At 50.4% G+C, this 12,792-nt stretch overlaps 1 protein-coding gene across 2 annotated transcripts in view; it reads right to left on the reverse strand.

The window, feature by feature from the left end:
• Positions 1 to 11,030, reverse strand: part of LOC126537903 (uncharacterized) — a 66,446-nt gene extending 55,416 nt beyond the window's left edge. For both annotated transcript variants that reach the window (XM_050185007.3, XM_055074525.1), the window contains exon 1: positions 10,275 to 11,030. In XM_050185007.3, the coding sequence (XP_050040964.1) occupies positions 10,275 to 10,434 (160 nt within the window). In that variant the 5' untranslated portion in view covers positions 10,435 to 11,030. The remainder of the gene's footprint in view (positions 1 to 10,274) is intronic.
• Between the last annotated feature and the right edge of the window lie 1,762 nt (positions 11,031 to 12,792).

The raw sequence follows: 12,792 nt of genomic DNA on the forward strand, positions 1-12,792 counted from the left end.
AAAAAAAAAAAAAAAAAACGAGTCCCCGACCGCGTTGAAATTACGTAAGGGCGACAGTTATGCAGCACGAGGTCCAAAATAAGTACCATAGTGATTTTTTTTTTTTTTCGTCAGGAACTTAACTACAGGAACGAGTTACCTCTCGGCATAATTCAATGAGCGAGGTTGAAGGCGACTGTAAAAGCCGATCTGCCGAAGGCGGTTCAAAGAACGGAGCACCGGTGGCGTGATGTGATGGCGTCAGCGTGACGCACGTATATGCTATATACTCCCGCTGGCACGACCACCGGCTAGATTTTTTTATTCTTTATCTTTTTCCCCCGAAGAGACGTCCCGGCGCGAGCGGTCGGCTGGGCTTCCCCGATGGCCGCTGATGGGACAAAAACAAAACTGGAAGCAAGCGATATAAGGCCCCAATAGTTCCGTGCAGCAGGGCCAAGGCTGCGAGACATGCATGAGCAGATGCGTGCGCGGGACAACAGCGCGGACGGGTGCCTTCAGATACAGTTCGCTTCCTGATTGGTCGAGGCGCTCGTATAGCTTTCGCTGTGCTGCGCCGAACTTGAGAGAGGGAGAGAGAGTACCGAGTCAATTAACTCGCGCGTGCGGCTGGCACGAGTGCCGGCGACTAGCGGGGAAACCATCGCTGAAGTTACAAATGCGAGCTTTCTTGGCTCGGATGTTTTGTTTACCGCTCGTCGATTCTTTTGAAGTGTTCTGCGAGGACATAACGCACGTCATCGCCTCGTTTACTCGCGTAAATTAAGACCGCCTATGCGTATACACAACGGTTGTTCACTCTCTCTCATGCTTTCTTCTTTCATTTCTCTTTCTTCTTCTTCCCCCCCCCCCCCCCCCCCCCCCCCCCCCGTGCAGAAGACAGTTCGACATTTCAACGGGTGTTTTCCGATAGCAGAGACCCGACCTGGGAAACCCACGGTGATCGGAAACGTTTTGCGACTGTGTTCTCGGTAATCTCGCGAGATCTAAATTAATTCGTCGCGTAATGAGCCGGGAATACATGGCGCGAAGCGCTCAAGATGGACGAACATAAAGTAGTCCCCGATTTCTCGCTATATTCGTCTGAATTCGCGCCCTCCTCCTCTACACAAACAAATCTGCGGCGTCGTGTTCTATCGGAAACCGAGCCGATAAAGCGGGGACACTTTATCACCAGCGATATCTCTGAGCGGGTGACCCCGGCTCCCCGTGATACACATACGCGGACCGATACGCGGGCAGTCCAGTGAATTTTTCGACCCCAGAGCGCCACACGATAACGTACGTGTTACCAGGGGTCTACTACAGGGGCCGTATTTTGAAAAGATCCACTTCGGCGATAGTTCGTTGTTAGGCGCGCGCTGATTGGCTGGTTGAGCAAACTCGGATGACGTAGCTGCTCCGGTTTTGCTAACACAAGCAATCAGCGCGCCTCTGACGGTGAACTGTCGCCGAGGCGATAGTAGAGAGCTTTAGATTAGGGGACGCAAAACGGCTTGCGTACGCAAGAACTATAGGGGCCACGGTGCTGCGCACGCGCAGAACAAACTCTCTAGTATCGCCGATGTGGATCGTTTCAGAATACGGCCCCAGCTCGGAGAAACAATGAACCGTCTGTAAAATGAAGGGCACGATACGGGAACGCAATTCGGGCCACGCCTCCGCATCAAAACGAAGCGACGAAGCCTTCGTGACCCATTCGTTGTAATCATCGTACTTGTCTCGTTTCCTTTCCTTTCTTTTTTCTTTCTTTGAGTACAACGCGTCTGCTCGACGTTGACATAACCGGGAATCGGTGTCGACGGCAACGCTCCGCATTGTATAATCGCCAGCGCCTCACTGCCCCCGAGGCTCCTTTGACTGCCCGTACACATTCCGTGCAGCGAATTAGCAGCGGGTAACCGGACGGCACGGCGGACGCTATTTTCCTGGGAACGACAGTCGAAGAGCTGCCGCCCCATCACGCTTTACTGGCGAGACGGAAGGAGAAGAACGCTGACCCTCGATCACTGCGTGCAGCTAGCTTCTCACTCTTCGGAGCATCGCTAGGCCGCATTCGGATGTACACGCACCACCCTCGGTGCTAATTGTTATTCGAGAGAGAGAGAGAGAGAGAAAGACAGACAGAGAGAGAGAGAGAGAGAGTAATAAAACTCGCATCGCGGCAGTTCGCGTAGTGGCTCGCGGAAACGGTTAGCCGGCATTCGCCCTCCGTCGTCTCGTATTACTCTCGCTTTCTTGTGCCGAGAAACGAGCAGCGGCCAGTATCCGCGGGGAGTGCGCTCTTATCAAAGGCTCTATCCGCACTCCACTCGAATCTTTGTCTCCGCCAGCGCTTGCGCCTTTGACTCTCGTCAACGTTTTCCCTTTCGTTCTGCGAGAGCGCCGTGAGATTGCTCACAGAGTCCGTCGCAGTCGAAAGAAGAAGCTTGCTCTACACTCGCTGATGTGTGCGGAAGCCCGCTAACTTATCGCATAAACCGAGAGCGAATCAAGTGGGTTAAAAGGAAACGAGGACTACCGGAGTTTGACGGGAAGGGAGAGGGTGCACCAGTGAAGGGCACTCGGTGCGTTGTGGCACAGGAAGATGACGAACGCCGGCAAACAGTCGAAGTTCTATTATACCGTTGCCCGCAAGTCGCCGCTGATCGGGAACGAAGGAAAAGAAGGACACGCAATACACGCGAAAATGACGCGTATTGAGTGGTGCCTCAGGGAACTGCGAGCCGTTTCCGCGACACGAAATGCCAAGGAAGTTTCTATAGCGGAGCATATATATTTAGAACGCGTGTCGGTATACACGGAATTACGCGTCGGGTTCATTAGGCGCCGATCCCAAGATTCTCTCACTCCGCACGAAATCATATAAGCTCATCGACAAAAGCTGGAACGGGATATCTCTGGGAACGAGACTCGCCTAAGTCGAGCATCCGCAGTTTGTCTTACAAGCTCAATTAATTCGAGGCGAGTTCGAGGGGTGCATCTGGTGGCGCCACGCACGAAAGTTGTTCGCCGTATACATGAGAGTTGACAACCCCCCCCCCCCCCCCCCCAAAAAAAAAAGAAAGAAAGAAGAGTCAAGGTTTCGTTTGTATGAACACATTCCGCGCGTGCGAGCCGAAATACGTGTTTTCCACGTCTTGCAAGACTGCATCGAAACTCGACCTGTTCTCGGCAGCCATTACTTCGGTATTCGGCACGATGTCAGACGAAGGACGTCGTCGTCAAAGGAAAGACGCCAGCGCCGACATCCCCGACAAGAGCCACAACGGCCGTAAACGAGTCGGCCAAACGCTTATTTTACTTGTTCTGGTCAAAGAAAGAGACAGCGACATATAGCCTCTCGTCCGTCTCGTATATCACACACTGAACAGGCGAAGTAGCATACTGAAGATTCACCTTCAGAAACCGCTCTCTCGTTGGCTAGGTGCTACATACGGGGTCCCAAGAAAGTATAGACACCGCGGGGAGTTCGAAACATTAATAATTCATCAACTGAACGCCATAAAAAGCTATAGTATAACAGGCTGGCGCTCAGTAAATGTGGGCCTCGCTCAGACGCGCGGTTGCTTTAAAATGACCGGGCTCATAAACGCCGGGCTCGCAAGTATATACCTTAACGCCATGCGCATATCTTGTTTCCAAGTCTATAACCCTGCCAAAATGCCGCAACAAACAAAGATTCTCCGGCGGCCTCGAGCAATCTTCCCCAATTAGCATCTTTCTTTTTCGTTCTCGCGTCGCTTTTCTTTGGAAAAAGTGTAGTATCGCGCAAATGGTTTCGTAACGCGTTCCAAAGAGAGAGAAAAAAAGAAGTCAGGAAAATATTTGCGAATTGACTAACGATCGCCCGCTAGTGAAATGTTGATGCTGCCAGAAGCAGACGACAATGTGTCCCAAGAAGTATATATAATAAGAGGTCCAACCGAAGCCGGCATAACCCATGGAGAAGAAAAAAAGCGCTCAAACATACAGCACGGTCACAGATGGTTATATGCTCTCCTTTATTTTTCTTTCTTTTTTGTTGTTGTTTGCAATCGCGTGTCCGTATCACGCCATCCACGCGACAGCGACCGCATGGCGCGAGGGATGCCGGCTTGGAGTGGCTCCAACGCATGCAGTGAATGAAAGCAAGGTCGCCTGCAGCTCGGATGTTGACCTCCGTAGCAACGCACGAGGTGGCGATCGCGAGATCGCAGAACGCTTCGCGCATGCTTCGGCGTACCGTTAAGGAAGGAAGGAAGAAGAAGAAGAAGGGGAAGCATCATAGAAAGTGCATACCGTCATTTTACTTGCCGCTTGTGGTACTTCTAGAGGTAACGTTAAAAATCCTATTGAACTGCACCGGAAAAGCACAAAGGAGCCGTGGCAAGTCCTTTAGGCTACATACAGTGACTGACAACCCATTCGACCTCTTTAGGGCTCGGGTAGTGTTAATGGAACACGGGGCAAAAACGTGACCGACCTCACGTGTATGAAAAGAACAGACACGCAAGTAAGCGTTAAGAGAGGGGGAAGAAGAAGAAGAAGAATTAACAACAACAACAACAAACAAGAACTGAAACAAACAAACAAAAACAAGAAAAACTAAAGGATTCACCAAATATTTCCAACGAATACATTGTACTGCCGTAAATCATCACCCACTCCCTGACTTTAAAATCCGGCTGGACGACGCGAAGCGACTGCTTAAAATATGAGCGTCTGCAACAAGTTTATGCATAAAAGCCAGACTGCGTCGTTCGTGGTGTACACGGATGGCCGACGGCATGCTCCGACCAGAAGAAAGTGGCCCCACTAAACCCGCTTCCGTCGTTAATCGTTAAATTACCGATTCGGCTGACGTCAACGGATGTAATTCGGTATTCAGCGGTACGCACCGTCTGCGGGCCTTTCCGGCGACGGATGTACGTACGCACGTCTTTGCTGAATGCGTCTCGTCGAACGATTTCCTCGTAATAAACGAAGTCACGGCCCGCGATCGCCGGCGCCGCGGAGACAGTTCGGGTTTGCGAAGATGGACGGAATTAAAGTCGGACGCAAACGACGCTCCTGTTATGTGCGTGACCTGAATGCCGCACCTCGCAAATTTCGCGAGAACAAAATTGCAAGAGTGCATTGCAGCACAGCGCGCTTATCGTCCGGCGAGTCGCGGGCGAGGAGAAGCAGAGGCACAGTCCTCGCATGGGCACGAATGCAGACGCACTGCGTTCCGAAACGTGTGTGTGCGCGCGCGCGTGTTCAGCGCTTGAGAGCATAGCGACATGTAAAATGACAGCCCTTCAACTCTGTGAAGATGGCAGCGAAAGCTGACGACAGCCAAAGCTCTCAAACTAAAAGCAAAGTGCTTTCGCGGCCGTTCCATCTTCACAGAGAGGAATGGTTGCCCGGGCTCGCGATTGTCGTTTTCGTTCAGCATCGCGTGAAAGTTCTTCGTCGGTGGTCGTTTCGCGCCGGCGTTCCTCGTACGCACGTTGTTCTTCGGATGCACGAATTGTACGCGTCCGCCCCATCGATAACGCGCCCGTTATTAGAGCCCATACCTCTCTTGCCTATATACTGCGATAACCTTCACGTCAGGCTATTTTTCACGGCGGGCGTTCTAACCTGTTCCGCATTTTGACAGCTGCGCCGCCGCACTGCACCCGTACGCGATCGCACACAAAGCAAACAATGAAACCCATTGTGTGTGGGTTTGTTAGAAATTGCCAAGTCCGTTTCTGTTGCCGGACGCCTAAAAATACTACGGAAGGTTAGTCATATACAATTTCCGCTGTAAAAATAAATAAATAAATAATAAAAAGAATACACGCCTCATCGTTGTCTCTACAATAGACGTATTTATACCACACGTTTTGCATCCGATTTGCCAGTGGCGGAAGTGTGCGCCGTCCGTGCCCGATACGGCCACGGCGCGTGCCGGCGGCCTTGAGTGCTCGCTCGCATATTTTTTTTTTTTTTCTTCCCCGCGCGATATTACAATGGCGCGGGCCCCTCCTGCTGTTTCTCCGAGGCGGCCGATCTTCCGGTGGCCTACTTTTCGTCTCGGCAGCGGCGCGTGCTTCGTCCCCGCGCCGCGAACCCTGCTGCAGCTGCTGCGCGAGACGACGCGACGCCGTACACACAGCCCTACGACGCAAAACAATGCGCTGACGTGTCAGAGTGTATACGTGAGCACTGCGCGCGAGGTGCGAAGCTTCGCCAACGCATGCCCCCCTCGAAGGGGGCACTCGGCACCGCAGGGGCGTCAGGAACCCCCCCCCCCCCCCAGTCCTGTACACACGACGCGCGAAGCTGGAAGTGCGCAAACCCCGTTCCCGATCTCGCGCAGATGATAACCTCGAAAACACGGGCGTCGAAGGCACAACTGCCGCGAACGAAGTATTTTTAGTCAGGCCTACTATTACAAGAAGCGAGACTTCAGATGCCGTCGTCGTCGTCGTCGAACGTTGAGAGTGTATATTGTGCCTGTCAGCGCACGCTTTGCATCTAGCGCGGTTTCGCCGAGAAAGCGCGCGTGCAGCTTCAGCGTGACGCATTGAGGCGGAGACACGGGCACGCGAAAAGCCCAAAAAGAAGCGAAAGCGAACGTAGGCTAGGCTCCACAATGGACGTTTACAAAACGGTTCGCTCTTGGCCCACAAAAGGTCCGCCGCCGGCAGACCTTGGGCCTCGGGGTGTGGCGCGATCGCCGATATCCCTCTCCTCGCCAAGCAGTCGCCTTCTGTTCGGCGCCCTTCTCACAAGCTCACTCTCTCTCTGCGTTATTCTTTATCCTCTTCCGAAACAGATTCAAACGCGCGCTTCGAGATGACATAAATAAACGAAAGGATACGGTTAGCATTGATTAGCAGCGAGTGTTAAGATTAGCGTGTCTTTGAAAGAGAGGACGGGAGAAAAACATGTGGGTGAATGAGGGCGGGTGATGTGGGCAGGAGTGAGGGTAACATATATCGCGAGTCGGATAGTCACGCACCGTCGTGGTAATACGGGTGACCGAGTGTTGCAGCACGCCAAGAGTCCGTGCTTGGGTTTACGTCTCGTACATGAAAATCGATCCGGAGCACTCCGTAGCGGCGTCTTTCGTGACCCCGTCTATAGCGTTGCTTTGGGACGTTCAACCTCGCGAATAAAAAAAAAAAAAGAAATCTCGCCGAGATTCCGATCGATCTGGCATTGAACCGCGACAGGCCTGCAGATCCTGCTTTTTCATGGGCACCGTGAGAGGCGGCCGGCAGGCCAAAGCGATCAATGCGACGATTGTTCATCGATCTTCGAGCGAAACTGTTAATGACACTATACAGAAGCGCTTGCAAAAACGTTATACGCACAGTTTTCATGGTATTCTGAAAAAAAAAAAAAAAACGCTATATCACTCGGGAAGTTAGCATTTTAAGGAAATGTGGGGAAAGTTACGAGCGATAAGCAGGCAAATTTTGAAGTGTGTGTGTCTCAATTGGGGATTTAAATGAAAATCGCTATAGATCCTCGTTTTCAGCACACTTAATAGAGACGTTATAAGAAACGCTTAAAAAAAAAAAAAAGTTACCCCACGTTTCTGGGAGGACGGAAAGCGGCAGAGGTTTGATATTTACAAGAAACGGCGTCCCCTCTATATGTGACAGGCGCATGCAAGTTAATTACGTGCTTTCAAAATAATTACCGAATACGCATATTCTTGCATTTCTTTTCTGTGCGTAATACGAGGCATGTACAGTTGCTTTTTAATGGTTCTCCTCGGTGAACTATGCGGGGAACAGCGTTTATATTTCGTTGAAGTAAGGAAGCATGTTGCGAGTGGCGAACGATACATGTTTAATCTGTGTAGGGCAATAATACACCCCTTGCGGCAAATTACTTATTCAAGCGTTCCACGGTACCACATGCCACCGTTATCCGCCATGTTTCCCAGAGTACTAAAACAACTGTGCAAGACACCAACTCTGAATCCGGTGAAAATAAGGGAAATTTTAAGATTAATGCGTTGTGAAACCAAGATCAAACTTAGAAAAACGGGGCTGGCCACTATGGGAAGCCTGTGCGCGAAGTTGAATGCCTTGGGATTAAAATACAAGTTTTGCAAACGCAACCGTTATTAACTATTCCCAATGTTCCGAGATGACTATGCGTTACGCAACCTTTATGTTCAATAGAAATTGTAAGTGCAATGGATCGCAAACGTCTAACGTTACTGCCTTAATTAGGAGGGTTAAAATTATTATTGCACTCTCGTTTTCTTTTGCCTTTTTTTTTAATGCGTTATAGTAAGCTTTTCCCTGTGTCCTCGGTAAACTAAACGAGGCACCTGGTTTATGTATATATGGTGAGTGTATTGGGTGATATGGAGGCATAATTCGAAGTGTGTGGGTTATTATCTGCGGCCTTCGCGCTAATCTGATGGCCAATGTCCGGGTGGAGTAAAATGTGCGTGAATGAAGTACTGTCTTTGTAATAATTCCTCAACAAGTGCTCGAAATCGTTATATGCGGTCAATGTTTCAAACGGAGCAATATGAGGGCAACATCTAAATCTACGCAATTTAATTACCAACAACTGAAATTCTTATTGCAACAGCTCAAGTAGTGGTTGCGATTCCGCAAGTTCGCAAATCTGCTGCATTTCTTTCTTTTCTTCGTTTCTTTCTTTCTGTGTGGCGTCTGCTCGCCAGTGTATATTTGAAATTGACCTACTTTGACGTGACACTGTGCATTGCCAACTATTCCGAGCACAATAAGAGAAGAAATAAAATTATATGCCGACTCAAGTACTTCTCTCCCGACCCAAGTTCGCCCACTTCTGATATCCTATTTTATCATTATTTGTATTCTTTAGACGCGACTGCAAGAGACGTGTTGTGCTCAAATTATCCCACGCATCCACGCAAGGCGACTCGCATCTGTCGAGAGGCCTCGCGATTACGTTGCAGACGACTGCGAACTTGAATTTAAAAAAAAAAAAAAAAAGAACAGAGAACCGCGCACACACATGGCGAGGCAGCGACGGTTACTGGAGTATCGCACAAATTTGTGAAGGCACGCGAAGCGACGCTGGTGCTCCAGGTGGTGACACGAATTTGACAGGCACCGTCGCTGCAAATGCGCAGTCGATGCTCTCATTCAGCACTAAGGTTGCACCGAAAAGAGCTGGCGCTGGCACATGCTTCTTCACATGTGTTAGGGACTCGCACCACTATACTTAGCGGCGGACTGCATGCTTTCCATTAACAAACAACGACCGTGAAACACAAGACGCGGAGAGAAAGGACACGGGACTGCTTCCAACACAGCATAGCCTTGGACCGGCGCGTCTGTCAATGACGCGACAGATTCGCAAAATGAATTGTAATCAAGCAGCGGTCGTACATACATGTTACCGACACAGCCGAGAGTCAAAATCGCCGATCAGGGTCGACCCCCTCCCCCCTTTTTTTCTCTTTCTGTCTTTCTTTCTTTTTGAAGCCCCACAACGGTTTCTGCGAAGGCGCTTTGCACTTTCCTTCAGCACAGGCATGACCTTCGTTAGTGTAATTAATTCAACCATCCCGAATGTAATTAACGCGAAGAAAATAGGTGCCTTCTATTCGATTACACTTAAGAACGCGCTGATTTAAAAGCAATGCGCGAAGAAACAAGACGGCAACACGAAATCAACCAACAAGCCCCGTTTATTGCTCTGTCTTCTATCCGTAGAAGCAAATTCACTCCTCCTGAGGATATTTAGTTTCGGACGATGCGTAAATATTTGATAATAATTGCGACAACCTTTAATGGAGACCGATTACAGTAAGCAGCCGAACAGCTAATTATCGCGCGCACTAAAAGTTAGCGAGAAAGGAACATTCACGGATTTTCTCAATATTTTACGCTGTCCGAATCACGTCTACCTTTAATACGCATAACCGTAATTCCCATTAATTCGCACTTATTTCAGTACTACTATACATGTTTCCGAGAGCCAAAGTGATCTACCACTCGAATACTTCTTTTTCTGACGTTTTCGTGAGAATAATGGGATTCAGCTTCAAATAGAAGAGCAGTAATTAAACGCACGCGTTTTTGCTCCAAAGCGTCTACTAAACAGGGTACGCACTCGCGAACCAGGAGATACATGTACGCGCATGTTGGTCAAGGTCAGCTGCGAACGCTTCGGCGGCGCGCGCAAAGGTTAGCTTCATCGACTGTAGTCTACAAGAACCACCTGGCGCAGTACGACGGAGGATGAAAAACATGCATATACATAATAGATGAAAACGGAACGGGGAGCAGTGCACTTACCCAACGGAACTTCGCATGCGAGGGCTGCAGCGGCAAGAGATCCAGCCGATGCTCCGGCGATCTTGTTGAGGCATATCTGCGGTGCGTACTCCCGAAACGCGCTGGCCACTCCAATGTGGTAGATGCCCAGGAAACCGCAACCGGAAAATGACAAATTCATGGCGCTCGATTCAAGTGCAGCCCAACGTCGCACTCACGACGTCCGCGCGAACAATGAAAACCCGCAAGATACGCTCCTCTGTCTTCGCTTCCGCAGTCTCCGCGCACAACACAACTCAAGCGGTGCTCTACTGCTTAAAGAAAACGTCGATTTTGGTTACACTGCAACCGCTCTCCTTCGCAAATGTCTGCGAGATCGTAGTCGAGGAACGCCTTTGCAGATTCGATTTGATGCGCAGGAGGAAGCAGCGTAGTTACGCATCCAGCCGACAGCGATCGTTCGACAGCTCTGCCGCCGACATCGCCCAAGTCACGAGAGCCCGCCGCAGATGCGCCTCTCCTCCTCATCCGCGGAGGCGTCACATTTGTTTGGGTGTTTCCCACAGACGTAATACGCGCGCGGGCTTGAGGGGGCGCCTCCTCGCACAACACCGTGCGGGTGTCGCTCGTCGTCGGCTTTCTGTGCTGCCCACTGAGCACTAACGGCGCGTTAAAATCGTCCTTACCCACGTAAAAGCCGTAGCGAGTGGTAGCGCAGCTTCTTTCTTTTTCAGAGCAGCAGCAGCTGCAACAGCAGTTTGGCGGTCGCGAAACGCCGCAGGAATTTCTCTCTGCCGCAGGGTCGGCGGAACCACCAACAAACAAAAAGAAAAGTATCCTGCGGCGGAGGTGTGCCTCGCATCCTGGGCTAATCTCATTGGTCGAGAGCTGGTGGCGTGGTGTTGACGTCGAGGTGCGTCATTGCTATGGCAACCAGCTGGCCAGCCGCCCGCGCGCGCTGCGCGCCGGACACACCGGGCAGTTGACGCTGATCGCGCATTGGTTCGATTTTAATCGTTTGTCGGGTAATAATGATGCCCGATCTGAGTTATTAGGTACTACTTGTAAGATGACGTAGGCACATTTTCCCCCACACGCAAGAAGTCTCTTTCTGCTTTGAGAGTCGTGTTTGGTTCGGTTCTTCCCGTCAATTGATCGTGCTAGGTTGTCAGAAGGGGTTTTTCTGAAAGAAGTTTATTGAAATCGTTCGGCTGGCGTCTTGCCGAATCGGCAGTGATTTGGCAAACGTTGACGTACACATGTTTTGCTGTTTTTGCTTCTTTTCTAAGCATTAGTATAACTAACAGATACGTTAATGTTTGCCGCTAAGCCGCCAAATTTGTTGGGCTCTGTATTCGGGAATCGTCGCCCAAATTGAGTGCATTTTTTAAGCGCATTTAAGCACTTACTTTTGTGATGATAGAGCGCTCGATAGCCGAAGCCATGGACATTTCGTAATAGTTTACTTTCACTCGACAAAAACGTTGCAGTATGGCAAATAGTTCAGAATTACTTGCAGTCAACTCTTCACCAATTTCTCTGGTTTCCTTTTAATTAGTACATGCGCCTCGTAAAAGCTGTATGAAGCTGTTATGAAACATCGAGACATACGCCGTCCAGCAGCGCACCGAGCTCAGCAGTGCGCGCTAACGTCAAGCGGTGCCAACCGCTATCGACATCACCGTGCATCGCCGTGATGGCGGCTGTTAGGTCGCGAAGTCTCTCCACTTGCGCGATGTAGGAAATGCGGAAGTAAACTTGTTTGTGATGCCTCCGTCGCCGTGATAGCGCGTTCTGCGCATAAGCAAAGCATGTGCAGTGTTGCGATTGTTGACATGGCTAACTTGTGCTGTGCTTTTGTGCAAAACCGCTTTGCTTTCGCAGCATCGGCACTGCTTTGTGTAGCAGCGGCTGCTTCTCGGAAGTGACCCTCGTTTCCGTCGATTGTTTCCGTCTTCGCCTTTGGAGTCTCATGTGCTACCTGTGTGTGATGAGTCCGCACCCCACGAAGTGTCTGTTCTGCGAGAACCGTCACTAGCCGGTGGCTGTGGGTGCAGTTAAACAAATTGCGACGAAGTGACAGGGAGAAACAGCGATAAGTGTGAACGCCTACTTCCTCCTCCTCGGCTTACTGTGTCACCAGCATGATACTATTTGCTTTCGCTCGTGTCCGTCCTCGACTGTTAGGCTCATTGCGGGCCTCTGTGGGTTTTGTGTAGTTGCCGAACTTTTCCCGAGTTGAGCGCAGTGTAAAACTTGGGCTGCAGTTTGTTTTCACGTGGGTCCATGGGTCCACCCACGTTACAGTTGTCACTTTTCGTACTGGGTTAGGAATCTCTGGCCTTGCAATCACAGTTGCTCACCTGGTGTTATCGTCTTTGTTTAACTGTACCTAGAGAGCGCGTCCTCGTCACCCATACTAGTTCGCCCTTGGATGTTTTCCAAAGCGTTTATGTCACTCTTATCCCCCACTCGGAATTTGCATACGGCACATGACCAGCTTGACCCGCTGCCCTTGTGGCTTGGGCACACAGGCAAA

The sequence above is a fragment of the Dermacentor andersoni genome, chromosome 4 (assembly GCF_023375885.2).
Source record: "Dermacentor andersoni chromosome 4, qqDerAnde1_hic_scaffold, whole genome shotgun sequence".
Taxonomy (NCBI): Eukaryota; Metazoa; Arthropoda; class Arachnida; order Ixodida; family Ixodidae; genus Dermacentor; species Dermacentor andersoni.